Source organism: Vanacampus margaritifer, chromosome 18 (genome assembly GCF_051991255.1).
Source record: "Vanacampus margaritifer isolate UIUO_Vmar chromosome 18, RoL_Vmar_1.0, whole genome shotgun sequence".
In the NCBI taxonomy this organism is placed as follows: domain Eukaryota; kingdom Metazoa; phylum Chordata; class Actinopteri; order Syngnathiformes; family Syngnathidae; genus Vanacampus; species Vanacampus margaritifer.
The window spans coordinates 4,275,172-4,302,442 of NC_135449.1; the positions used below are offsets into that span (position 1 = coordinate 4,275,172).

At 40.4% G+C, this 27,271-nt stretch overlaps 3 protein-coding genes across 6 annotated transcripts in view; all 3 read right to left on the reverse strand.

Moving 5' to 3' along the window:
• The window catches only part of plce1 (phospholipase C, epsilon 1), a 62,034-nt gene extending 54,477 nt beyond the window's left edge, over positions 1–7,557 (reverse strand). For all 4 annotated transcript variants that reach the window (XM_077550267.1, XM_077550266.1, XM_077550265.1 and 1 more), the window contains exons 1-3: positions 7,459–7,557; positions 847–2,001; positions 391–741 (exon numbers count right to left, since the gene is read on the reverse strand). In XM_077550267.1, coding sequence (XP_077406393.1) covers positions 391–741; positions 847–1,353 — 858 coding nt within the window. In that variant the 5' untranslated portion in view covers positions 1,354–2,001; positions 7,459–7,557. The remainder of the gene's footprint in view (positions 1–390; positions 742–846; positions 2,002–7,458) is intronic.
• Positions 7,558–9,601: 2,044 nt separating this feature from the next.
• slc35g1 (solute carrier family 35 member G1) lies at positions 9,602–18,544 on the reverse strand. The gene is made up of 5 exons (XM_077551613.1): positions 17,364–18,544; positions 15,989–16,163; positions 14,787–14,921; positions 14,518–14,714; positions 9,602–13,609 (listed from the first exon to the last, which is right to left on the reverse strand). The coding sequence occupies exons 1-5, from the start codon at positions 17,668–17,670 to the stop codon at positions 13,197–13,199; spliced, it is 1,227 nt and encodes a 408-aa protein (XP_077407739.1). The 5' UTR covers positions 17,671–18,544; the 3' UTR covers positions 9,602–13,196.
• A 147-nt stretch (positions 18,545–18,691) lies between these two features.
• Positions 18,692–27,106, reverse strand: lgi1b (leucine-rich, glioma inactivated 1b). Its single transcript, XM_077551612.1, has 10 exons — positions 26,592–27,106; positions 26,429–26,500; positions 25,090–25,161; positions 24,917–24,988; positions 22,807–22,878; positions 22,469–22,638; positions 21,494–21,658; positions 21,182–21,402; positions 20,858–21,104; positions 18,692–20,501 (listed from the first exon to the last, which is right to left on the reverse strand). The coding sequence occupies exons 1-10, from the start codon at positions 26,783–26,785 to the stop codon at positions 20,152–20,154; spliced, it is 1,635 nt and encodes a 544-aa protein (XP_077407738.1). The 5' UTR covers positions 26,786–27,106; the 3' UTR covers positions 18,692–20,151.
• Between the last annotated feature and the right edge of the window lie 165 nt (positions 27,107–27,271).

Genomic DNA, 27,271 nt, shown 5'->3' on the forward strand with positions numbered 1-27,271 from the left:
TATACTCTGAAACGTCTTCATCAAACTAAAACAGTCCAGTTGCCGCAAATCAAACTTTGCGGATTGGCCTCCGTTTTTTAGCAGAAACTGGAAATGCCATTTCCCTTACAAGCGTGATTGACTGCTGAGAGACGCCATAAAATAACGATGACACTTTTACTTGCGGTGAAAAGGCAAAAACTGAAAACTGCAGTTTCCTGAAAATGGCACTGAAAGGCCAAAGAAAACAGTGAAATTGTGACTACCAGATACAATTCAAAACCGGCCCACATCCGATTGGATGAGTAGTCCTGACGCTTGCCCAGAACTCGCACACCGATTCCCTCTCCCCGAAGACATGCAAATTCATGTGAAAAGACCTTCCAAAAAAAAAAAAAAACAAGTCCGTACCTTCTGATTATTCTTAAAGAATCGCCTCACCAGGACGGTGGAACGCTCCTTACGGTTCCTGACAAACTCAGAGTTCTCGAGGAGGTCTTCGTCTTCGCTGCCGCCCCCACTGCGGCGCTCCCTTCCCTCTTCGGAAGACGACCTCTCGTCACGCATCGGGGCCGGCGTTGTGGATTTGAAAAACGTCTCCGAGGGGCAACTGTGTCCGCCGAGCCGCTCTAAACTTGAGAAGCCGTCTTTGAGGCGGTGATGGCGAACGTGTCCGTTGCGCCGAGGCCGCCGGGGGGGGGAGCTGCAGGGGGAGGACGCCAGAGAGTTGGGTTCGCTGGAGGGGCTGCATCGGGAGGACGTCTGCAAGTAGAAAACATTCAAACAGGTAAGAAGCGCCGGATGAAGTTGTCGCTAACGGTGACCTCTGCGTGACCTCCATGTGAAAATTCAGTTGGCGTTTGCTACCTTGTGCGAATCCCGCGTGGACAGCGGCAGGCTGGAGCGCCGGCTGTCCTGCCGATTCAGCCCGTAGACGCGACCGAGCGACGGACTGTGAGCCGGGCTGGAGCTGGAGCAGGATGGGGGGCGCTGGCCGGAGTCTGCCGTGGAGTCCCGGCGGGTAAAGCGGCCGCAGGTGCAAGGGGCGCCGCCGGTTCGGCCTTCATTTACACCCTCACGTATAAAGTCCAGTTGGCGAAAAGAGCCTTCGGAACCTCTGGCAGGCTTTGAGGTGATTCCTTCGATCCTTCTGCCAACCAGTTGCTCAAAAGAGCCAGACTCCGAGTCCAGAATGGTCTCATTCTCACCGTCATACGCCAACTTCCTGTAATAAAGGAGGGCGGGGCTACTCCGCTGCGTCGGCAGCCACAACTGCTCCGGGTGCTGACGGACTTCCTGGCTGTCGTTTGAGCGTCTGGTTTCTCTGACCGCCGAGGGCGGAGTTGTGGAAATCGGATTCTCTTCGGTGGCCATCGCGTCTGTTCGACAGCTCGCAAATGAAAAGGACAATTGAGTATTGACGCTAAGTCAAGACGGCTAACCAGCTAACAAGTCATAATCGCTCATATTTGCTCCTCCGCAATAGGAACGCAACTCGAGTCCCAGACTGTCGAAGCAGCCGGTTCCATTCCAATTATTGACTCCATAAAGCAGCAAAAGGAAATGAGCTCTGCGGAGGAAATGAACTCTGCAGGTTTATTATGTTTACCGGGCTGAGTGCGAAATAAGCTCTTCGTAAAAAGCGATTGAGCTAATATGTCGTCAAGACCATCAAACGGACCCGAGCCGGCTTATAACACGCAAAAACCCCCCTTTCGTCCTTCACGTTGGAGAGCGTGTCATCGCGGCGGGGATGATTGCGTCCTGGTCCGATAATCATCCAATAACCAAATGCCCGACTCGGTCTCCCGAGTGTCTGAGAGCTTCAGGCGTGTGTTGTTGTGGAAACGGAAGCTTGTGCAGCTGCACAAAAAAGCGGCCTGATAGCGAAAAAAGCGGCGGTGACCCAGGAGGCCTGAGGAATTTCCTTGATAGCGAGTGCGGCTCACGGTCGCAGCTGACGAGGCCAAGTGCAAGCTCGGACCCGACGTGTCGCTCGGGAACGGTGATTCATCGCAGGTCCTGAGGGGGGAAACAAAAGCAGAAAAATCCCCAGTTAGCAATCACTATTGCATTATAAGCTACTTGACATTTACAACATTTTTTTGTTTGTTTGTTTTCAGCGCCGTTAAATAAAATGAAAAAAAAAAATAAAAAATAAAAAAATAAAAACATTTATTTTATTTTTTTTAATTTATTTGTTTTTTTTAAAAAAAAAAAGGAGAGCAATGATGATGTCAAATCGAATGAACAATACTGAGCTCTCCTGGGAAAAAAAAAATAAATAAATAAAATAAAAAATAAAAAAATAAAATAAAATATGGGCTAAAAACACATGAAGAAAATGAGAACTTTCACTCATTTCCTGCTGTGCTCGCGCTCTTCTGCCATCAGTGTCCTTATCTGCAGACACGCAACTCCATCAATGCATACGACATCAGCCTTTGTGACCAAAAACAACCGAGCCAACAAATACACCGCGGCAAGGTCAGGACATATTGCATTGCAACTGGCAACTGGCAAAAAGGAAGGAAAAAAATGTGCAATATAAATAAAATGAGTTAACAGCCAGCCAACTCTATATTCTTCTTCAGTGACACCCAAGTCTCTCACCAGTCAATGCAACGCACATTCAAAGACACAGATACTACAGCGGAACATGAGGATGGCGACTCCTAGTGGACAAAAAAAGTCAAGACCAAGACCCAAATCCAGTATAGATACTTTAAATCCACTCTATCAAATTCTGGCAAGGTAATTAAGCTATTCCGGGAGTGATTTTAAGCATTGCGTCATTCAGTCCCAGCCAATTTAACTGAAGCAACCCCCCTTCGCTCCCGGCTGTTTTACTGGATTTGGACTGATTTTGCAAGGCCCACAGAATATTGTGTTCTGTTGCTATCAAAACATGGAACGTACCCAAAAGGAAATATTAGCGTCTCTTCTTTCATTAGAAAAAAAAAAAAAGCATGTTTGGATCTGTTTTGCAGAAATTAGCATTAGAATTTAGCTACGTTTCATCATTATTCTCAAACCTGTTGAAAACACTGTCAAAAAGAGCTTGTTGCAACATGGCCCTGGCTGATCTCTTATACTCTGCTGCCACCTGTTGGCCGTTTTTTTGTTAATAACTACCATTACTTAAGGTCAGAAGCTGCATCAAAGTCTTCTGTATGCTCTAGCATAAAAAAAACATTTAAAAACCTGGGAGTGCAGGACAAAGTATTTAAAAAAAAAAAACGTATATAAACGTTTTTGGATTTTGAACGACTTAATTGAGAAGGAGTGTTTCTTGTGTACCGGAAGTTCACAGCAAACATGCTATACATGACTTTAGCTCCCATAGTTCCTTACTGCACTCATTATCTGGGTATGATCCAGCGTTTTTAGTGTTCAAAACAAAACCAAGAGACCAGAAGAACCCAAAAACAGGCAAGTGGACTCAAAGCATTGGAGAGAGTGAGTCTGAATGTAGCGCTAGCCTCTGAGAGGATGTAAATATCGCGCACCGTTCACAACCGGGCGGCGGAGCACTACTTTGCTGATACTCTTCAACTGACTTGACAACCTCTGATGACTCACACACGCAAAACAAAAAAAAAAAAAACAACAAAAAAAGTCCGCCCAAACTCATTCACACTTCATCAGAAGTTGCGCCATCTGGACAGGAAGCGTCGCACGTGGGAGTGTCTTTTTTTTTTTTTTGCCTGCGGCGACACTTCCAGTCAACCAATCAACCCACAACAGCTGGAATTTTGGACTTGTGACACGCCGACGAGTCCGTCCGTCCGTCCGTCAGCAGGTGCTCACGATACTTTATGAGTAATATGTCAACACGTCCGACCGGGTTTACGTGCCAATAACAATTGAGATCATTTTTTTTGCCATATTTTAACTCCTGCCGCCGGAGCGCAGGCAAGTCGGAGCAAAGTGCACCAACCAGGAATGTACGGAGCTCTTGACTCGAGTTTGCCTTTATGAAGGTTGTGACGTCAAAGCCGCCCGAGGACACGGGTGACATAAAACGCGTTTAGCTAGCCTACGAACCGCTTCAAATAGGCGTCGGCATTAAAAGACAACAGTTGGTCGGAGAGTTGTTTTCAATTCTAGGGATCGCTTTGCTGTCAGGCTAAAGACCAATTTGCATTATTTTCAAAAGGATTTTCAATCAGAATGTAATCAAATACGATGATTTAGACAGAAACAGGACATAGCGCAGCTATCTGGCTAACTTTTGTCTCCCTTTTTGCTATCAGCTCAACTGTGACCCAAAGCAAACAAAGCAAAAGCTCAGCCTGGAGCCAAAAGTGCAGACGACAAAACAAAAAACAAAAACACCCCAAAATCGAGTCGCATCAAGTGACAAGTGCAATTCAAACGCCAATCCGCTTCTTCCTCTGGTCGTTGAATCGGTGGAGGCTGATGTCTGTGGATCTCACTCTGCATCATCTCTCCTTCCTTTAGTCTTTCCCTTGGTCTCTTGAGGTCTCCCTAATTTGTTGGAATTTAGATGTTTCTGGGGTTGGTGAAAGATTCTGGTTGGTAACCCGGTGGGTAGTAGGTGATGTCTGGCCGGTGCTGGATTTCACTGTCCTTTCTTTGATCCTTCCTCGGGTCTCCTGACAACCTCACGACTCTGATTCTGAAGTATTCGGTTTAGGTGAACGGTATGGGATTTTTAATAGGTTTTAGGATTTACATAGCAACCGCATAAAATGACAAGTTTCTATCCGACGCAACGCCACGGGGAGTATCCACGAGGCTGCGAGTTGACGAAGCTCTTGGAAGTGGTCCGAAATCGTTGTTTTCCTCGACAAGAGCAGCCCTTCACGCTCGCATAAAAGCTTTCTCCCCCCCCCGCCCTCGTGTCCATTCATGCGCATCATCTCTCAATTCATCCAAATGATGACTCACCGCCTGCTCTGTTGTGATTAGGCGCGACCTTGCATCCCGCACGCCATGTGAGACTCGGAAAGTGGACCGCAAAAAAAGTGCGCAAATGGGGGTTCGACACGACTAATACTTTTCTTGCGCGTTTCGTTCTGGTTCTTAAGCATTCCAGAAGCAGGTTGAGGAGAGCAGGATTCCACTTGTCTATTGTGTAGTGTGTGTGTGTGTGTGGGGGGGGGGGGGGGGGGTCACAGACAAAAAGAAAGAAAAAGGCTCGAGGGCAACATTGTCTGTGACATTGGAGGAGGCAGGGTTTGGGGGGGGGGGGCATCAAATTCCTTAACACTGTTTTGTGTTACGACGCAAATTTTACTATCACCTGTTATACGATTGCATGAAGCTTTGAATTGCCGCTCAAGGATTTCATTTTTTTTAAGTGGTCTTAAAGTAAAATAGTAAATACACACCAGCAAGTTCATTTAGGGTTTAATTATTATTATTATCATCACTAGTTTGATTACCAAGTAAAGCTGCAACTAAAAATTATTTTAGTAATCAATTAATCTGTTGGTAATTTTGTCGATTAATCAGATTTTTAGAAAACATGCTTTAATTTACATCTCTTTATTTAAAAAAAAATGACAATATTTCAAATTGACAGTGCAGAAATTGATGTGGATAACTGTTTTTCTTTTTTTTTTCTTTTTTTAAGGAGAGCTCAGTATTGTTCATTCGATTTGACATCATCATTGATCTCCTTTTTTAATTTTTTTTTTTTTAAAAATATATATACATATATATATATATATATACACACATATACATATATATTTTTTTTTTGTATGTGGGTGAGTAAGTGTGCGTGCGTGCGAGCGTGTGTGTATTCATCAGTTCACCTAAAGCCCATTAAAAAAAATCCCATACTAATAATATAATATAATATAATAATAAATTGCCAAATGCAGAAACATTAAATGTAAGTTATCAAGATAACTGTTTTCCAAAATAAGCCTCTTTTTTTTTATTCAACAAAAAATATATATCTATATGTCTGCTTTCATTGTGGACTGCAGAAATCAGAGAATATTTACTATTTTGAAACTGACATTCTGATGATTCAATTTTTATTTTAAATTAAAAATGACATCTAATCAACTATCAAGAATAATGATCAATTACTTTGAAAGTTGATACTTGTTGATTAATCGTCGCACCGCTATCAAATAACTAGCCACGAGGCAAGCTTGCAAATTGCGTCAACAGACGTCAGCCACATGTGCAATCTGCAACAACAAAAAAAGACGAATTACAAAAATACACAAACAGCGGCAAACGAGAGGGGGCGAGAGAGATGAAACGTCAACCTGTAATGTGCTGCAGGTTGCCTTCCACTGTCAACACCGAACGTGGCAAACACAAGCAACGTTTCATGGAGAACAGCACATATGGCTTCGATTAGAGGGAAGGGCAGAAAGCGACGCCAGTGGAAAGAGAGCGAGGCGCTATGTGCATGCGTGTGCGTGCGTGCAAAGTGACAAAGGGAGAAGGCTGACTGTATTTTCACTACGAATGAGCGCTGGTGTGTTTACATGTGTTGCGAGAGCAGACTAAAAGATGACTCACGAAGAAGACAAGAGGGGCGGGGAGGGCGTCCGAATGTGTCTGTGTGTGACAAAAGGTGAGTCAAACAAGTAGAAGTGAAAGTAAAATCATTTTAAAAACATGACTTTTCGCTCTCGGGCTCCAGCGAGCGCATATTTTTTTCAAATTCGAGTCCAATCCACTAGCTGGTGAGTGACATGGGTGTCGGATGAGATGGTTGAGTTCTAACGACTGCTTTTTTTTTTTTTAACGTGTGTTTTAACTTATTTCTTGTTCAGAGAATTTTTTATTATTATTATTTTTTTAATTAGAATGATTTGAGTTGAGATTTGATTAATCGTTGCAGCCCCAGTCGTTTGTACTGTAGTTTAACAAGTATAAGAGGGTTAACTTTAAATTGTCTTTGAATCTTCTGCAGCAAGCAATTGTAGTTTTCTAACAGCCAATAGTTTGGGGGTAATTCCCAAAATGTAATAAAGTTGAGTTGCTCCACAGCTGAAAGGCCAAAGGGGGTCGTCTGCACAAAAAGCACGTTATAAAGTCCAACCAAATAAATGCCTGACTCTCCTCACTTATCCATACTAGTGTCAACACAACTCCAGCCATGATGCAAAACAACCCACTAGCGCTGACCTGCACAAATGCAACAAAATGGCATCCATCTTTAAATCCATAGACTTTTACTTAGTTTGCCATATCATTAAAAAAAACTAACTCAAGGGTCAAAGGTAACGTCACGTGATGAATGAACACAAACACAACCGAATTAGAGCTAAAAGCACATTTCCCTTCGTGACATTTCAAGTTGATAGAAAAATTGAAATCTTATCAAACTTGAGCTAACGTGTTGACGTCAACAAACAAACGTGACGTAGCCACACGTCAAAACTGGCGTTAATAAAGCGCTTTTCAACAAACAAACCAGGCTCCCGAAAAGTGTCAAAAGGTGTCCGCTGATAGTTTAAGAACGTCGAAGCTCAAACCTACCGACGTGTGAAGTTATATCCAGCAAGTTGAGGTCAGGTGAAGTGAACGAGGAGGTTCTCCGTCCGTGGCCGACAGTTGATTGAACAGCTTGAGTTCAGTAGTTGCACCATGCAAAAACGCTCGCTTTCGCTGATGCCTTCAGGGACACCTCGAGAGTCTGTGTTTCAGAAATGCCGAGGTGTCTTCGTGAATATTTGACAGCGTTTAGGTTGCGTTTTGTTGACATGCTATACGAGTCTATACATTTTTTTAAAAACTGAACGCTGTAATTCTTCTGTTACGCGTATTATTATATAATTTTCATGCGAGTTTTTTCTTGTCATATTTTATGCGGTCCCTAAAGGCGCCTCCATTCATCCAGTGATCCAGTGGACCCCCGTATACGCGCTGTGCGGCACCTGAGGATTCACCCATGTTTTTGTTTTGTTTTTTGTTAATTTTTTAAAATATATATTTATTTGAACATTTGGTTTGTATGCCTTTCAACTCCTGTTTTTGTGAAAGACGCTTACTGGCGGTTATATTTGGAGTTGAGGGCGTCTATAATGATCATCAATTATATGCGGAGTTCCCCCGCGAATAGCGAGGGTATACACAATTCAGTTCAATTTTATTTATAAATCACTTTAAAACAACTATCGCGACATACAAAGTGCTGTACGGTAAAAACAAAAATCTGTCATGTAATAAAGACAGGTAAAACAAAACAACGCAAATAAATTAATACATTTCATAAGTAGTTATTACGTAAATTGAATTCAAATTAAATATCAATAAATATACTAAGATATTTCCTCTTACATCAGAAGATGGTGGTTCTGCAAAGGTTAAACATTCTATGCTGCTGTTTAAAAAAAAAACGCTGTATAAATAAAAATGAAATTAAGTAAAATACTTTTACATTTGCAATCTTGAAACGGATCCTAAAACATCCGACTGTACTTGAATGCAGCATTTCCATCGTTACTGAGCTGGGGACAGAAAGACAATAAGTGAGTCTGCTCTGTGTCTGATTGTGTGTGTCACCCGTTTGGAATGTCTTGCAAATGCAATTTACAGCTCACATTTGTCCTGTATATTAGGTGGCAATTAAATTACGCTACTGTATACTGACCTTGTCACTTGTGTGCTTTCTTACAATCACTCTCCGGCATGTTTGCATGTAGCTTTGATGACTAAAATGCATTTGTATGATTTTTTTTTTTCCTGAACTGACTGCCCATATGTTGCTTTAGGAGTCCTTTCAACTTCACGTCCAATAAAGGCGCCTAATTCAACTTGGAAAAGTTAGGGATTCTTTTCCCTCCCCTTCGCATTGATGGGAAGCATGATGCCATCCTGTAGGAATGTGTAATCCCCCCTTAAAAAAAAAAAAAATATCCGCCAACATTCCTCCCCACCGAGTGTGCATAAATTCTTTGGGATTCCCCCACTTTTTGGACCAAACAGGCAGATATTTTTTCTCTTTATGTCTTCTTTACTATACGCCAAAAATTACCTCACTGACTTTAATGATTGTATTAAAAAAAAAAAAAAAAAGCTGGAAAGGAAAATTAGCCCTTTAGAAAAATATTGAAAATCGATGGCTTTCATAAAACTGGCTAGTGATTAAGTCTAAAGATGTAATTTTATCATTTGTACATTAATTTAAAAAACAAACTTATGCTAGTAGGCAGGCAAGTGATGCTGCTTGCTAGCACAGATTTGTGGATTCCGCCCTCTAGTGTCAGAAATAGTTAATTACATTCAGGTGGTTCACATGAGTTTTTTTTTTTTTTTAAACAATCCTTAGGATAAAAAGCAAATTAGATTTAAGACTTATTTTATTTTTAAGAAAATCAGCTAAATCCCGTCACTTTAAGAGATCGGGTGTTCTATTTATCCGAACCTAAATAATATCAGTTTAATCAGATTAAAAGTATTTTGCAACACTGCATGGAATGTACTGTACAAAGTGCACACACACGTACACAATGACAACAATCCATCCCTGCGGCGATACCCCGCAGGGATTGCCTCTCTCACCTGACTCGGTGGTTTATTTTTTTTTACCCCTTGTGATCTTTTGGAGGGTTCAGTGTTTGGGAATGTTTTTTTTTTTAACAGGAGAGATTGTAAAACCAAACCAGTCACACATGAGGTATAAATGAATGAAGTCATCGATTGGGATTTTATTACTGAGCCATGTCGGACTAAATAGAATCCATATGTATGCAGAAATGTACAGAATGTCGTTAACAGCCCTGAAACAAAGGTAATCATTTACTTATAGTTGGATCAAGTCAGCAGAAGTACTCCAAAATCGATTTTTTTTTTTAATCAAGCAAGCACGTAGAAAAAAAAATATATATATCCATAGGGCAACATTCTTTTTTTTTTTTTTATTGTACATATTTTGTTGAAAACTAACACTTTCATTTCAACATAAGCCATAATTTACATTGAACTGCGTATAAATAAATCAAATGTTGTGAACCCATGTCACGTTTTCTCTAAAGAGGCTTTTCTCAAGTTTGCGTGACGTCCCTGTTTTACAAGGACGTCGAAATATTCATGTTGGATTAGTACATTCACTTTGGACTTCTTGAGGAAGAGAACACACATCAAGAGTACAGTACATAATTGTCATTTAAGTGACGTACAGTATGCGGCACTCACCATGAATAGGAAGGACGAATGTCTGAAGATGCTGATTTCACATCTAAATGTTCATTTTTATTATTGCAACGCGGTGCATTGAGATACGAGCCGTCGTTTGCTTCACAGCGAGAGACCAAATTCTTCTTAGAATAAAAAAGAAAGACTTCCTGATGTTCAATGCCACGCCCAGTTCAAGTTTATTGTCTAACTAAAACATTTAATAAATAGAATTACCATTACACGTTGTTTTTAACCAAAACTACTTTGCCTTGCTAAAGTCCACTAGCTTAATGCTAACGCACGATGCTAAGTCCGCTAGCTTAATGCTAACGCACGATGCTAAGTCTGCTAGCTTAATGCTAACGCACGATGCTAAAAAAGTCCGCTAGCTTAATGCTAACACATGAAGACATTTAATAGTTTCAATTTGTGGTTTTACTGTTTTTGAATTAACTTATAGACATATAGATGTGATATAATCATGAGTGTTTAAAATAATACAGTGGAATAATGATTTTGTGAACTTTATTTTATCCTCTCACCCTCATAGCTATTAAAGATAGGAATGTGCATGATGTTATAAGCGCCTTTTGTCCTTAGAGACTAAAAGTCTGGGGTAAGATCCTGACTGCATTTGTTCCCCCCAGTCAAGAAGGGGAACTGTATGTAAATATCTGCTTGCTAATAACATTACACCTTTGTTAAACCTGGAGTTGACATGTCTGTCCTTTCATCAACTTAGGAGGGGAAGAGGAACCTTTTATCTTTTGAGTATAAATGAGTCGATGTTCTGTAAATTGACACACACTTGGGGTCATCACATTGCATTCAGATGTGGTGTCCTAACGGTGTCTTTGGAAGCTTTTAAATAAATCCTTGCAAGGAACCTTGTTCATCAGATCTCGGATACAATTATTTTGAACACGCAAAGATTACACTTAACTCATTCACTGCCATTGACGGCTATAGATGTCAAAAATTCATTGGAACTATTTCCATTAGTTTAACTTTCCTCCCCCTTTTTTGTTAACAAAAGTAAGAAAACCTAGAAAAAAATTATTGTACATTTAGAACAGATATAAAATTTGTGATTAATCGTGAGTTAACTAGTGAAGTCATGCGATTAATTACGAAAAAATTTAATCGCCTGACGCCCCTAATTTTTGATAATCTTTTCTTCTTTTCTTTTAACAGTACATTTATTTTTTAATATTTTTTTATTACTTAAAAAAAAAAAATACAAATAAAAGATTCTTAAAAATTGTTTTAATCATAATTAATCGCATGACTTCACTAGTTAACTCACGATCAAGCACAAATTTTATATCTGTTCCAAATGTACAATTAAAAAATTCTAGGTTTTCATACAAACAAAAATGGGAGAAAAAAAAGTTAAACCAATAGAAATAGTTCAAAGTAATTTTTGACTTCTATAGCCGTCAATGGCAGTGAATGAGTTAATATAGTCATCAAACAATTCCTTCAAAGTCCGCTAGCTTAATGTTAATGCACGATGCTAAGTCCGCTAGCTTAATGCTAACGCACGATGCTACGTCCGCTAGCTCAATGCTAACGCACGATGCTAAAAAAGTCCGCTAGCTCAATGCTAACGCACGATGCTACGTCCGCTAGCTCAATGCTAACGCACGATGCTAAAAAAGTCCGCTAGCTCAATGCTAACGCACGATGCTACGTCCGCTAGCTCAATGCTAACGCATGATGCTAAAAAAGTCCGCTAGCTTAATGCTAACACCCAATGTTAAACACCGAGACAGGCTAGCGGCAAAAGAAAAATTAAACTTGTATCTCAAGGCACCACTTTTATCTATTAAAGCATTTCATTCGACAACATTTCTTCCAAGGATGTTTTACAAACGTTCAGTGAGCAAATAAGACTAAAAGTATTGGTGCACCCTCTTAACTAATCATTCAGTGTTTGGGCTAGACCCCTTGCTAAGGTCATGTGCCCCAATACTTTTTACCTAGAGCTGCCTCTTTCAGACAAGGCACATGTTGAGTTCAAATAATTTTTAATTTACAGTATATTCTTTTTCACATTAAATCATCTTTGGGTAGAGGAAATCCATTCTAAGTGATCCCTGAGAGAATCCTACTTCATTTAAACCAAGAAATGTAATAAACAGAAAACTTCATACTAGCTGAGAAAAAAAAAAAAATGTTAAATGTATCGAGATGGATGTCAAATTGTGATTGGGCGAAATTGATTGAAACATAATGGAGTGCACTTAAAAACTCAACACCGTCACCCATCCTTAGTTTAAGTGCTATAAAACTGCTGGTGTGCATCAACAACATGCTGGGTTAAGTCAACGCTCAGCATCAAGACAGTCTTTTTAAGACATTTTATCATCGATTAGTTTTTCGGACACAGTGGAATGGTCCTAATGCTGGCTTTGGTTACTTCATTTAGGCTCGCATTGAGAAAAAAAAAAAAGGGGGGGGGGGGGTTGACGAGCTAAGGCTGTCCTTAGGTGATGCTCACACTTCCACCACAATTTTTGCATCGCACTTAAGAACAGAGACAAAACAGGAAGTGTAATGCAAGGTTAGCCAGCGGTGGCCGTCTTCTTCACTAGTGCACGACAGTAAAAAAAAATAAAAATAAATCAGAAATGTCAAGAAAATGAAATCTGTTTGACTTCCAGGGTTTTGTCATTTCAAAAAAAAAAAAAAAAACATTTGTCATGGCCTCGTAACTGTTGCCCCCATAAAGCTCGACAATGTTTTAAATGACATTTAATTTAACCATTGTGTCATAAAACTAAAAGTAAAACTGACCTTTTGACGACGCCTGAGACATAATGGCGTGTAAACCGGAAGTTGTTTTTTTTTTTCACGCTGACCTAATAAATTTATGGTGAATTGAATTGATTGCTTTTAAATTAAAGTCATTGAGTTGTTCCGAGCAGTTAGAACCTTCCCTATTTGTGTGTGTGTGTGTGGCAATAAGTTCCATTTCTGTTTTTTCACTGCAAACCTCCTCGCAGGTTCGATGTTCATAACAAGAACAGAAGAAACCAGTAACAGTTAAACTGCAAACAATCAATAAATAGCGATGATCGCTAGGCTACTTGCTTTCAGCTCTTGCGCGAGTTGCTGTACCACTTCCTCAAGGCCACGCCGCTGGTGCTCAGCACGATGAACAGCGCCCCCCCGAGGCTCCACCAGCTGGGCGCTTGGCCCAAGAAGACGAACTGGAAGAAGAAGGCCAGCACCACGTCCACCGTCCGGGTCAGGGCCACGGGGCCGGCCTTCTCCCGCTGCAGGGCTTTGGTCAGGAAGGTTTGGCCGGCGATGCCCAGGACGGCGATCAGCATCAGCATCCAGCGGTCTTGGCCGCACGAGGGGATCGTCCATTCGCCGAGCACGCTGACGGCGATGACGCACTCCAGGAAACCGATGACGGCGTAATACCACACCGAGAGGTAGTAGTGGACGCTCTTTCCGAGCTTGCGCAGGACGACCATGGTACATGCGGCCCCGATCGCTCCTATGGAAAAGTACAGAAGAAATCTAGAGCGGAACGATTTTCAAATGGTCATTATTTTTACTGATTGTTGCGATTGTGATCCAAGCGATTATTATTTTTTTTTAAAGGTCCTCTTCCCCCTGTATTTTTTAACAAACACAAGCGATAAATTAATCTGTATGCAAATAAACTATGTCGTATTTACTATATTAATAATAATTTAATTTAATGCAAACTAAATTATAGTAATATTTTAAATTCAAAATAAATTCCAAATTATTTTTTTTAAATAACAGAACATTTTTAACTTAAATTCAAAGTGAACTGACTTAAATTGTTACTAATATTAGTAACAATATAATTTAATGCAAAAATAAAGTCTAAATTAAATTGCAATAACATTTCAAATTAAAAATAAATTTTACCTTAAATTTTGCATTTTAATACTAGATTTTTTTCACGTAAATAAAAAAAACGGATTTAAATGTATTTATTTTTTATTGTAATTAATCGCATGACTTCACTAGTTAACTCGATTAATCACAAATTTGATATCTGTTCTAAATGTACAATAAAAAATTCTAGGTTTTCATACTCTTGTTAACAAAAGTGGAAAAAATGTTAAACTAATAGAAACAGTTCAAATGAATTTTTGACGTTTATAGCAGTCAATAGCAGTGAATGAATAATAATTAAAAAAAATTTTTTTTTGGGGTGTCAGGCGATTAAAATTTGGAATTGTAATTAATCGTATGACTTCGCTAGTTAACTCACGATTAATCACAAACTTTATATCTGTTCTAAATGTACAATAAAAATGTTTTAGGTTTTCATACTCTTGTTAAAAGTAAGAAAAATATTAAACTAATAGAAATAGTTCAGATGAATTTTTGACGTCTATAGCCGTAACTGTTATCCGTTCAAATCACCTGCAAACGCAGCGATGGTCCCCTTGATGTGCTTTGTGTAGTTTCCCTCGATGCCCTGGATATGTTCCCCGAAGATAAACGGCGGCCGGGCGATGAGGACGACCCCGCTCAAGGTGAAGACGGTGAAGACGCAGTCCCAGATTGTGCACTTCTCCTTCAAGAACACCCAGGCCAGCAGCGAGGTGAAGACCGGATTACTGTTCAAAAATACAAAAAAAACAGGTTCACGTAATCGGCCAAATTCAGCGTGTCCCAGTGTTTCGTCTCACCTGAACATGATGACGGTGGCGTCGGCCAGCGGCATCTGCTGCACGGCGTAGAAGAGCAGGATCATGGCGTTGGAGCCCAGGAAGCCCCGCAGCATCAGATACAGACGTTTATTGCGGGGGCCCAGGAAGCCTATCCTGCGGGAGCACAGATATGAAGGGTGACGGATGAATGGAAAACAAAATGGATGGCGGTGGGGTGGCGGGATGGATGGCTGGCCAGACTGTGACGGTGAAGGTCGTAAATCACGAGATGACACAAAAATGGATGCGTGGGCTGAAATGTGGTCCGGATGTAATTTTGTTGAGAAAAAAAAAACAAAAACATAGATGGAAGGACACGCTGGTGAGTCTTCATCTATTTTAAATCTCTTTGTAAAAAAAAAAAAAAAAACATTTCAGGAAGCGTAAATCAGTTACAATTGTGATTATTTAAAAGTAATTTAAAAAAAACATCACTAATTTGAAAAGTATTGATTTTTTTGATTTGCTTACTGTAGTGATGCTCCTCTTCATGTTACCAACATGAATTATCTATTCATATTTAATTTTCCTTTTCAATAATATATTGAAAATCAATTCAAATGCAAACAATTAGGGCTGTGCAATTAATCGAAATTCAATTACAATTTCAATTATTAAACCCCACAATTACAAAAGCGGCATAATCGTAAACAAAAATAAAAAATTATTAATACTTATTTTGAATTAATTAAATGTATACATTCTCACCTTTTTTTTAATTTTAAAATGACTGATTTAATATATATTGTCTGGTCAAAAAGGAACTTCAACTTATATAATTATAGTGCTTCAAATAATGTTATTTTTCTTGATATATTTTTTAAATGTTTAAACATTTTCTTGTACCAAAAAATAATCGTTTGAATAATCTGGATTAAATTATTACCAAAATGATCGTGATTATTAATTTTTACATCATCAAGCAGCACTACAAACAATTAAATATTGTGAGGTAAATCCACTACTTTTGTTAAATGTCAAAAAATAAATTAACATTTAAAAATGCATTAAATGTTTTATATTATAGCACAAATATAAATGTTAGGGGGAATAGAGTATTATGTATATGTATCGCCTCATATACACAGAAATGCCATTCTATATCCCCCCCTTCTCGTACATGACTAACACTTTCATCTCGCAATGGTGATTCAAGGTTCTTTCATTCCAATCACGCTTACTTGTGGTAAATAAGTAAAGGTGCGATGAAAAGCATCTGGAAGAAGCAGCGAATGCCGCTGATCTCGATGGCGTGCACTCCCTGGATGGTCTTCACCATGAGGGCGATGATGGAAAAGAAGACTGAGGAGAGGAAGGCATAGAACAAACCGAGACCGGGACATCTCTTTGGTTTCCCTGTGGAACGGAAACAATGAAAGGTAAGGGTAAATATTACAGAACAAAATGTTTCAAGGGTACGCTAGCAAATTGGAAAAACATTTCAAGACAACCTTGCCGCCGGTGCACTGCACATGCTGACTGTCAAGATTATATTTCCGCTGTCTTTGTGATCGCACACAGTGTGAAGTCTATTTTCAATCCCGTATATCAAATAACTTATTCTAACCTTTATTCAAGAAAAGGCCCAATTGTTCAGGTAAATCAAAGTGGTCGGGATTACAAGGTACAATGCCGTTAGTAGTATCCAATTTCCTTGAACGGTTCCAAAAAGAACTTCAATACTTTCTTATTCATTGCAAACGTTATTGTCACTTTCTAACCTTTCACATTTTCCCAGCTTGAAACTGAGAATCGGCAAATCAGGTCACTTTTCTTTTCTTTTTAGCGCTTGTCCTCAAGTCACAGGTGAGCCGACTCGAGTTGATTGACGAGGCCTGGCATATATGAACAAATTACCATCAAATGCATACTAACGTGAATGTTTTTAGAAAATAGGAGGAATATAAGAGCACCAGGAGCAAACCCAAGCAAGCACAGGGAGAACATAGAAACTTCACAAAAAGGCCAAACCTGAAATTCAAATCCAATAATGTATTTTCATGTTTGTTATTATATTTAGACAGCCAATCAAACTGAATTGTATCCCTGGTGTCTATATTCAGGCTTTTTTAAGCCACCTAAAAACATTTCACAATGTATATAGGTTACAAATAAGTCTTACCAATGTAATAAAAAAATGTGATTAAATTATGCAAAATGGTCAGCTAGCCTAACCAGCTAAAATGATGACGTAACGACGTATACGTTGATTCGTAGACGATGTTGAGCAGAATTATATTTGTTCTTTTAAGTATTAGCCTCGTAACGTCATCACTGTGTGGCTGTGAGGTCCACTATTATCTTCCAAAACATTTCAATTTAGGCGAGAATACGTGACGCCAAACGACTCTTACATTTCCTATACTGTACAGTGGTTAGCTAACAGCCGTCACGTGACATTAGCACCGTTATCGTTTATGCGTGACGTCACGCAATAGCAAATCAATAAATGTTTTACAGGAAGCCATTTATTCCGTATCATAACGGTTCTTAACGTTCCAAACCGAAAGCGGCAAGAGCGGGCACACGCGGATTGGAATTCGAAATCATGTCAACCTTGGCTCGCGCTCTGGCCGGCGGATGCTGCCTTCCTGCTGACGCACGACGCCGGCGGGCATAGCGTTTCCAACTCGCCGCCCTCCGGCAACTTGGAGTCGGTCGTCTCCTCCTCCTCAGCATCCCCGTCGTGGTCCTGCCACAGGCGCAAGCGAGTCCTCTCCTTTGACGGCTCGTGGTCGCCGCACCAGCGGCCGTCGTCGCTGCCGCTGTTTTCGCCATGACTGGCAACTTTGTGGAACACCACCGTGACGTGTTCTGGCGCGGCTAAAGCGCTCTCCGGTGGGCAGTGGTCGCGGTCAGCCATGGTAAGATGTGAGGACCGGGCGGCAGCATGCCTCGACACGGCGACTGCCCGGCTCTTGGTTCCCCAGAAGTGACTGGAAAGGCTAAGTTAATAACTAACCTTGGTTTGGCCCGGACGCCAACTCGCTTGCAGTGATTACTTTAGCCACAGGGGGCAGAAGAACTGAAGCCTCCCGTCCCCCCACCTTGATGGACAACCAAAACATTAAACGTTCACGCCCACTGTTTGCACCTATCAGCTGACGTGTATTACGTCATTAAGACCCGTCAAGCGACCAACTAAACGTTTGTTTTTTTTTGTCAGGTGACACTTATATCCCTTCAATCAGAGGTGACAAATATAGTTACCTTAAATGCTATTCATTTTGGTAGACTCAGTCAGGTCACATATCCCTGGAAGAGTTACATTCACAGTTACATTACAGTCACCTTAGAAAAACTCATTACATTTCAGTTGGTTTTGGTCATCAAATATCAAAGTGGGTCAAAGTTAACCCAAACAGTATACATCTGTACCCAAGTAAAACATTAGAAATGATCTTAAACTCCAAAAATAATTTTCTTGCTTTGCTTACAGTGGATCAGCTTTGATGCTATCAAAAAAGCTGACAACACTGAACGAACTAAAAAAAAAAAAATGCAAAATTAGTCATGATAACAACAGAAAAGATAACACCTTACCTGCGAGCCATTCTTTGTGCCACACCCTCAATTATGCTATCTGGCTTTGTGTACATTTTGTCGTCATCGTCCTTGGTTCACCTTCCTTAATGTTGCTGCTGTCCCCGTTTTTCCGCCAAATCAATCATTTAGTCACGATCACAAGCATGGTTGACGTTGCCCGCCCTCTTGCTTATCATCTATGAAGGTTGAAGTTGAAAAAAGTAACAAGAAGCCTGTACATAAATGTAGAAATATACACCATACTCAAAAGCATAAGTAAAAAAAAGTTCCTATTTGTGTATTTTTATCGGTAATTGAATTGATACCTCTTAAATGAGAATTAATAACAGCAAGAAAAATCAGAATTTTCTATTGTTTTAATATTCCACATTAAACTGCTTCTACAAGTGACACAAACATGAACACAAATTCTATTTAAAAAATAAAACACTGAGTGTGGTCATTTCTACCTACAAAAGCTGTATCAATTATAAATTACTTTATACAGTATTATATAAAAAAAAAAGGAGTACAAATCATATTTGGCAAATTGTTGCCAGTTAAAGTTTTGTTGTTTTCAGAATTCCATTGTGATTCCCCAATAAGAGGACTGTGTGAAAGCACAGGTACAGGTACTGTACATACAAACAATGCTTTTGTCAATGAGGGCGAAAAAGGGGCAAGAGTGCAGTGAAAGGGAGAGAGGCGGGTGACACAGTGGGACGCTTCTAGCGAGTCATTCATCCGAAAAGCAACACTGTGAGTGTCTGCATCATGCATAGAGTCTTGCGTAAGCCATGGAGAAGAGCTGAGTGGATTCTTTATTCCGGGCTCTGTAAGTGGCGAGCGGTGACAGCAGATGGGCGCAGCGCAAAAATGAATGTGATTCGCACTACGGAGCATGTTTTTGTTTATGCTCAATTTTTGCTGAGTCACGCTCACAATCAAGCGACAGTGAATGAAGTATGCTAAAGCTAGTAGCTCTTACGTTGTCCATTCTTGTAGACCGACCATTTTCTGTACCGTCCATTCTGCTCAGGGTCATGGGTGACCTGGAGTCTATCCCAGCTGAGGCCGGGTAGACCCCGGGTCAATCACAGGGCACATAGACAATACAACCATTACAGTATGGACAAATTAAAGTTAGACTAATACAAGTTATCTTAAATCAAACTAGCATACCGGTACATGTTTTTGGGAATTTGAGAGGAACCCTGAGTACTCAGAGAAAACCCAACACAGAAAGGCCCAAGAACCTCTTGATTGTAAAACCCTCATACAAAAACCAGCGAACCACCGTTGAGGATGTTAAAAAGCCAAAGAGCTGAGGTCTTGTGCGGTACGCCAAAGTCTCTCCTGACCCTCTCCCAAGTATGATACTCAGAGGTGGCAAATCCAGGTCCAGAAAGTAAAAACCCTGCCACAGTTTGGATTTAGCCCCTGGTGCTAGCTAGCTCCCTAGCAGGTAAACGAGCACCATGGGAGCTAGCTAGCTAACTAGCACAAACTGTGGCAGGGATTTTTACTTTCTGGTCCTGGATTTGCCACCCCTGATCGGTACTCAACAAAGTCTGCTAGTTTTCTAGTCTGTTTCACAATTCCTCTGGACCACAGCTCAAGTCTCCCGAGGCCATGTTCTATTCTTAACGCTCGCATGATCTGCTATTCTCAACTTCCTATCCTCTCATCTGCGCCGTATTACCCCCACCCCCGCCCCCTATCAACCACATTGCATGTGCACTGCCGGCATTCTAAAAGAGTTGAAACAACGGACAAGATAAACGACTGAGGAAAGGTAGTCCAAAACTGTACGGCAAATTTAATTGCTAAGATCGATCATGAGATGCTCGTATATTTGAGACTTCCCCTTAAAGCTGGACGCAATCAGGAACTCTCGCCCGTCGACGGATACCAGAGAAAAGCCTCGCGGCGCCTGGATGCTCAGCTCCTGGGACGGGACAAACTGGCCCCTCTTGGTGTCCCACTGGTAGACCTGCGTCAGAGAATAATCACTACCCAGGATGGCGTACTGCCAGTTGCCAATGGAGACGGGCTGGAAAACCATAGATCCGCGGGAGGGAAATGTCTGGATCTCCTTGAACATGGCGCCGTCCCAACGCATCACCTTGGAGTCCCCGATAAATCTCGTCAAGCAAATGTACAGCTCACCTTTGGAAAAGGACAAAGGTTCAAAAGTCTGGGTAATTACTTGAGACTTGACTCTGTTTTGGTCTTGTTGGAGTAGCTCTAAATTCTAAACTAATTATATTGGAGTCAAGGTAACAAAGTCGTATGCCCGAAATCAGGGTTCACCAATTGCGGTCTTCGAGGTCCGTAGTTCTGCAGGTTTTAGATGTTTCCGCCTACCAACACACCTGATACTAAAGATTGTTATCAGGCGTGTTGATGAGCTGATTATATGAATCAGGTGTGCTAGTGGGCTTAAACGTCTAAAACCTGCAGGACTCCGGACCCCGATTGGTGAATCCTGCTCTAAATTGCACAAGTCAAGCGGAAGTACGTACTTTTGACCCGGAAGTGTTGGACGGATAAGACGTCCTCCATCTCTGGTAAGTCAGTCCTGCGGTCAAACTTCTTCTGGCCCCGGTTCCACTGATAAACCACCGGCCTCTGGGAGCTGCTGGACAAGATCAGGTGGGGTTTGTTGGAGACCTCCAAGTATTCCACGTCTGTATCTCGGTACCACGGATGGAGGGACTGGTGAGAGTAGAATCCGTTGCCGTTCCATTTGTATATGGTTGTGGAGCCGGCCTACAAGAAGTCAAAGGTTTGAAGTTACCCAAGAAATGATGGGACGCGAGAGAATGACATAGGCCAAGACACGCAACCTTTGAGCTGTCCGCAATGACAAAGAACGACTCTCCGTCGATCACGAAGGTCTCAATGTCGTTGGGTTTACGGATTTTCAGGATGTCGATGTCCTGGATCTTGATGAATTTGTTGGCGGAAATGTCCCGTTTGTAAATATGGGAGCCGCCAAACAGCTGCGCCACGATGACAAAAAGGTGGCTGCGGATCACCATGGGCTTGCAGACCACAGTGGAAGTGCCTGGAAATGTCGCAGAACCGTTACGGCCTCACTGTTAAGACACTGCTTTGCAGTTTGTGGAGCTCACGCAACACAACACAACACGACTTACTTTCAATGGTGTCAAAGCTTCTGAAGGTCATCTCAACATGATCCCATTCCAGGAAACTGCATGTGCCGGCAAACGGTTGCGCAAAGACAACATACTGATCTTTACCAAAGGTGAAGGCCTCTACGGAAATGGACTCAAACTTCAGCAACTGATAGGCGGCAAATTCTGCAAAGGACAACATCACAACCACTCATTTACTGCCAGTCCAGTAAAATTGGATCTTTGACGTCTTTAGCCGTCAATGGCAGTGAATGATAGATTTTAGCATCCATATATAGTTTAATCGGTCGCCAACTATAATCGGACGATTATTCTCGTCTTAAAACATTATCGAAGAAAACCGCAGAAGTTTCCGATGCTGTGAAAGTACCCTGAATGTACCATTTTGCTTGCGTAGCATTAGCAACTAGCAAGTGTGTAGCGTATGTTATTTTGTCGTCCCTAAACGTCCTTTGAGCTGTTTAATGATACCACAGTTGGAGTTAACTGTAAAACTAAACACTTGATGTTAAGAATGACATCACTGTATATTTAAATACAAAACGTGCTTCGTTTTTAAAACATCGCTAGCCTAGCGCTAGTGCTAAGAGTGAAGGGAGGATCCCATTCAAATGCTAACAGGAACTTAGCATCAACTTCTGGAGTGTTTTTCCTTCAAATAATGAATATCCACACGCAAATAACACAAGATAAAAAAATATATTAAAGAATGATGAATAATAAGAATGGTTTTATTATTAGCACATAAATCTATACAACAACCTTGTATAATTTGTTGATAAGGTCATACTTTGGACTTGTCATTCAAAGCAGAGAATCTTAATAGCGAAAGGTTGAGCGTAAGTGACACCCATTGAAAATATATTGGGGAGGGGCTCATTTTATGCATTATATATATTTTTAAATAATCGGCAATCAGTATTTTTAAGTCGGGCCCTGATACACAGTAGGTAAATGTAATGTGTCTTTTGATACCGGACGTGATGCAGTCAAAGGAGTGCGGCAGCAGGTCATTGATCTTCTTGCCCTGGTGGACGGGCGGCCCGCTGCAGTAGATCTGGTCCAGTGTGGCGTTGGTGCGGTGCATCCACTCTACCAGCCACTTGAGTTTGCAATCGCATGACAGGTTGTTGCCTCTCAGATCCCTTCACGTAGTCACATATGAGTGATTAACAAATACAGGACCCGGCACGTCTTTCGGTTGAGTAAATAAACTCCCCAACCGCAAAATGCAGTCTCCATTATTGTGAAAATGACATGTGACTCCTGTGCCTTTAAGAGCCACCATAACTGACAAAACATTGAATACTCACACTTTCGTCAAAGCATCCATCCCCTTGAACACATCTTTAGGCAGCGTCTCAAGGTTGTTGTAAGCCAGACTCCTTCAGGAGAAAGCAGAATCGTGTACAATTGGGACTGAAGAGACATTTGGTCCGAAGCCCCAAAGCGGAACGAGAGGCGCATTAAAACCCCCCAAAAAAAGTCATCTTATTTCACGAGCGCTGCATTATTTATTTGGGACTTGGTGTTCCGAGTGGAGAATTTTTGCATGGCTGCACTCTCTAAACACATGATGACAGCAGAAGGGGGCAAGCTTTAGACAGCTTGGCCAATTTAATAATGCATTCATCATATGGAAATCTGATGATTTCTGTTCATTTTTGCTGCAGTTACCGAAATAGCCTCTGACATAATTACTCCAAAAGTTGTGCTAGATTTCTTGTGTTTTTAGGGAATTGGTTCTTCTTAAACCATTAATAAAGCTGGTTGCCTGGCAACCTTTGAGTAGTCTTCTAGGAAGTCACTGCTGGGGCCAACACTGCTCAGTGTAACATCACGTCCTGTTTGGACTGTGGACATCATAAAAATGTCGAATATCAAGACAAGTTTTTTTTTTTTTAAATAGTGCAACACAGATTCCGCCTACACAGACCCACATTTTACTCTAAAAAGAGACTTTTTGGTCACACTCTAAACAGAGTAAAATGTACACTTGGAAGAGAGTAAAGCATTCAAAGTAAATTTTACTCAAATTATTTTGTGCACGAGAGAATGTTTTTGGTCTCCTTTCGGATAGTAGCAAACCGTAGGAGTGGCGTAGCTCCCAAGCTGAAGGTCGTCAGTTCGTTCCTCAACCCTTGAGTAACTTAACTCATTCACTGCCATAAATTCATTTAAAAAAAAAGATTAAAAATTAGGCGTGACAGGCGATTAACATTTTTAATTGTAATTAATTGCATAACTCACAATTAATCACACATTTTTTATCTGTCTAAATGTACAATAAAAAATTCTAGGAGTTCATATTCTTGTTAACAAAAGTGGAAAAAAATGTTAAACTAATAGAAATAGTTTAAATGAATTTTTGACGTTTATAGCCGTCAATGGCAGTGAATGAATTAAAAAAAAAGAAGAGAAAACATTATTAAAAATTTGGGGCGTCAGGCGATTACAATTTGTAATCATAATTAATCGCATGACTTCACTAGTTAACTCACAATTAATCACAAATGTTATATCTGTTCTAAATGTACAATAAAATAAAATCTAGGTTTTCATACTCTTTTTAACAAAAGTGGAAAAAAATGTTAAACTAATCGAAATAGTTTATAGCCGTCAATGGCAGTGAATGAGTTCAAAAATAAATAAATAAACTAATAAAATGTACTTGCAAAATTTCTTAGAATTTCTAAGTGAAAAAAAACCCCTCTACAAATGTTTTGTCATGGGATAGGCCAATTCTCGTGTACACATTAAAATTCATTTGCTAATATTTTACTCTCTTCCAAGTGTAAATTTTACTCTGTTTAGAGTGGGACCAAATAGTCTCTTTTTAGAGTAAAACGTACTCTGCAAAATGTACTGTGTACTTCTCTAACGTCTCTACTGTTCCCCTTGATGCAGATGTGTGTTTTTTTCTCATCGTTTCACACATTCAACTGCTGATATCAAGTCAATAATCTGCACTTCACTTGGAAGTGCAGATTATTATATTACATTATACTCCTCTTGGAATGAATTGCGAGAAACCTCAGAAAAAGATTATAGGTCACCTGGCTGAAAGTTACAGCACGGTTATTTTTAGTTTCAACCTGCAGGTCACACGCAGGCTACGCTATCTTTGCACGGGCAAGCATGCAGTTGAGGAAACTGATATGCAATAGTGTCAAAATGTAAACTGGCTGTCATGTATTATATTAAATGGCTTTTTCTGATTTGGGTTGACTGTTTTTTTTTTTTTTATCTGAATCAAATAAACAAACTAGCCTTGCGCAAGAAAAATTGAGAGGGAAGTCACTTATGTAATGTATTTGACTGTTTTTGTAAAAAAAAAAAATTTTTATTACAATATGGTGGTGCAACGGTTAATCCTGAGCGATTAGCAATTCATTATTTGGTGTATTGATAAACAATACTCACAGATGAATCAACGTTTTGAGGCCTCGAAATGCAAAAGGGGAGATTGATGCAATCTGGTTATTTTCAATGAATCTGTAAAAAAAAAAAAAAAAAAAAGTTAATATGTGATTATTTTACAATACAAAAACACGATTAGTGTCATATTAAAAAAAGAAAAGAAAAGAAATGCCTACAGATATTCGAGATGCGGCAGACCGACGAATGCGTCATCATCAATGAGGTCAAAGGAATTGGCCGTGAACAATCTGTGAAGACAAAACAAACAGAAAAGGGATTCGAGCCAATGACTCATTTGGTTGCGCGAGAGAAAAACAGTGACGTTATCATTCGGCTTGCGTATTGGGGTATGCGAGCAATAAAGTGGCACGGCGCTCCCACGTGTTTCTCATTATTTATGAATGATCTCAAACTTCACACATGTTTCTGTGGAACACCATTTTGAGTAAACAGCATGCGTGCACATTAACATTCAGTTTTGATTGACACTCTTTGCAGTAAGTGTAATACGTGCAGATTGAGATGGATTTCTAATATTTGGCCAAACTTATTGTTATTGTAACTAATTGTCAAAATAGTACATGTCTAACTGTATCAAAGCTGAGCACGATCATCTTAAGTTGGCAGAAAGTAGCTCAAGGTCAGAGTTAACGGCAGAGAGTGTCTATTAAGGGTAAGGGCATTTATTATTCATAGAAATGCATTTTTTATACAGCGCTATAAAATACAATCAGAACATAAATGGGTGTTGAGGTAAATGTTTATTATTTATTATTACTGAGTACAAATGCATAGAGTGAATCTCAACTTTATTTATAGAGCACTCTAAACAACTGCATTGATAAATAGGCTCAGCCGCAGAAAGCTTTCTATAGGGGTACGATGTTTATTTGTACGAATGCATTCAATATTGTTATGCAAAAGTTGAATGGGTGGACGTTTTCCTAAATATTATCGCTTTAAATTTGTCAAAAGCCAGAGTATCGGGTCTCTATTAGGAGTAAGCCGTTTATTATTTGTACAAATACATTCTTGTTTGATGGAAACACAACTGTAAAATCTCAACCAACAATTGGAGTAAGGCATTTATTTTTTCCTTTGTTCAAAATAATATTAAATACTCAATTAAAACATAGCATGGTCGATATACTCAACTGCACACAATGGCAGCCATCAATTTGGGGGTAAGGCATGTACTGTATTCTTTGGTACAAGTGTGTTTTTTTTAGTAGTACATGCATACCATGGATAGATGGATGACACTGTAGATAGATAGACACATAGAATCAGGTGTCTATTTGGGGTATGGTGTTCATTTTGTAATGAAGCATTTTTATACATCAGGTGTCTATTTGGGGTAAGGTTTTTATATTTGTGAACATGCATTTTCATAATATCAAAGCAGGTGTCTATATGGGGTAAGGCATTGATTATTGTAAGCATGCATTTTGTAATATCAAATATATGTTTATTATTCATAAACCTTATTTAAAATAAGAAGACAGGTCGACTCACAGTAGTTGCAGGGCAGGTGTATGCACAAAGCTTCCTCCTGTGATTTCATTGAATCCAGACTTGACAAAAGACCTGAAAACGAGCAGAATATTTGAAAAAAGAAATAAAAAAATTCACAAGCGTCAAGCACGTGAAGCAAACAAAACAAAAAGCAGCCACTTACAACGAGAGCACGTCTGAGGGGAAAGTGTGAGGCACGGATCGGACGTTCTCACACAGGGCATTATCCTTGGTGCAAGTACATCCGGCGGGGCATCGGGGCTGCTTCACTCTCCGTCCGGTTGCTAGAAGCGAGCAGGCGGCGACCACCCAAAGCACGAGCGTCCAGCCTCTCACTCTTCCGCACGGGGATGCCATTCTGCCTTGTCCCGATTGAGACTTGCAACCATACAACTTCTCGCTGCAATCGGCCAAATTGGTTTCCTCCCCTTTTTTGCAATGAGCGTTGTTTTTGTGCAAAGCTTTCGATCCGAGGCACCCGTCCAGCGTGCAGGGCTCCAAATGGGCACAGAAAACAGGACCCAGATTGATGTCACCCTGCTAAATAGCATCCCCCCTCTCTCTCTCTCTCTCTCTTGCTTTCTCTCCTGCCTCCCTCCTCAAAATGTTGTCTGCTTCTTATTAGTCTGCTGCATACAAAGAAGTTGGACCCCATGAGAGGAGAGCAAAGACAAGGATGAAGGGGGAGAATGGGGGGGGGGGGTGGGGGTACTCCAAACAAATGCGCATGTTTTGTCTCTCTTATCAGCCGCTCCAGCTTTTATTGTCATTATTTATGCGCGCTTCCAAGCTGTACACGCTATTTAGGAGGCTACTATTCATTCACGAGGCTAAGCAAATGCA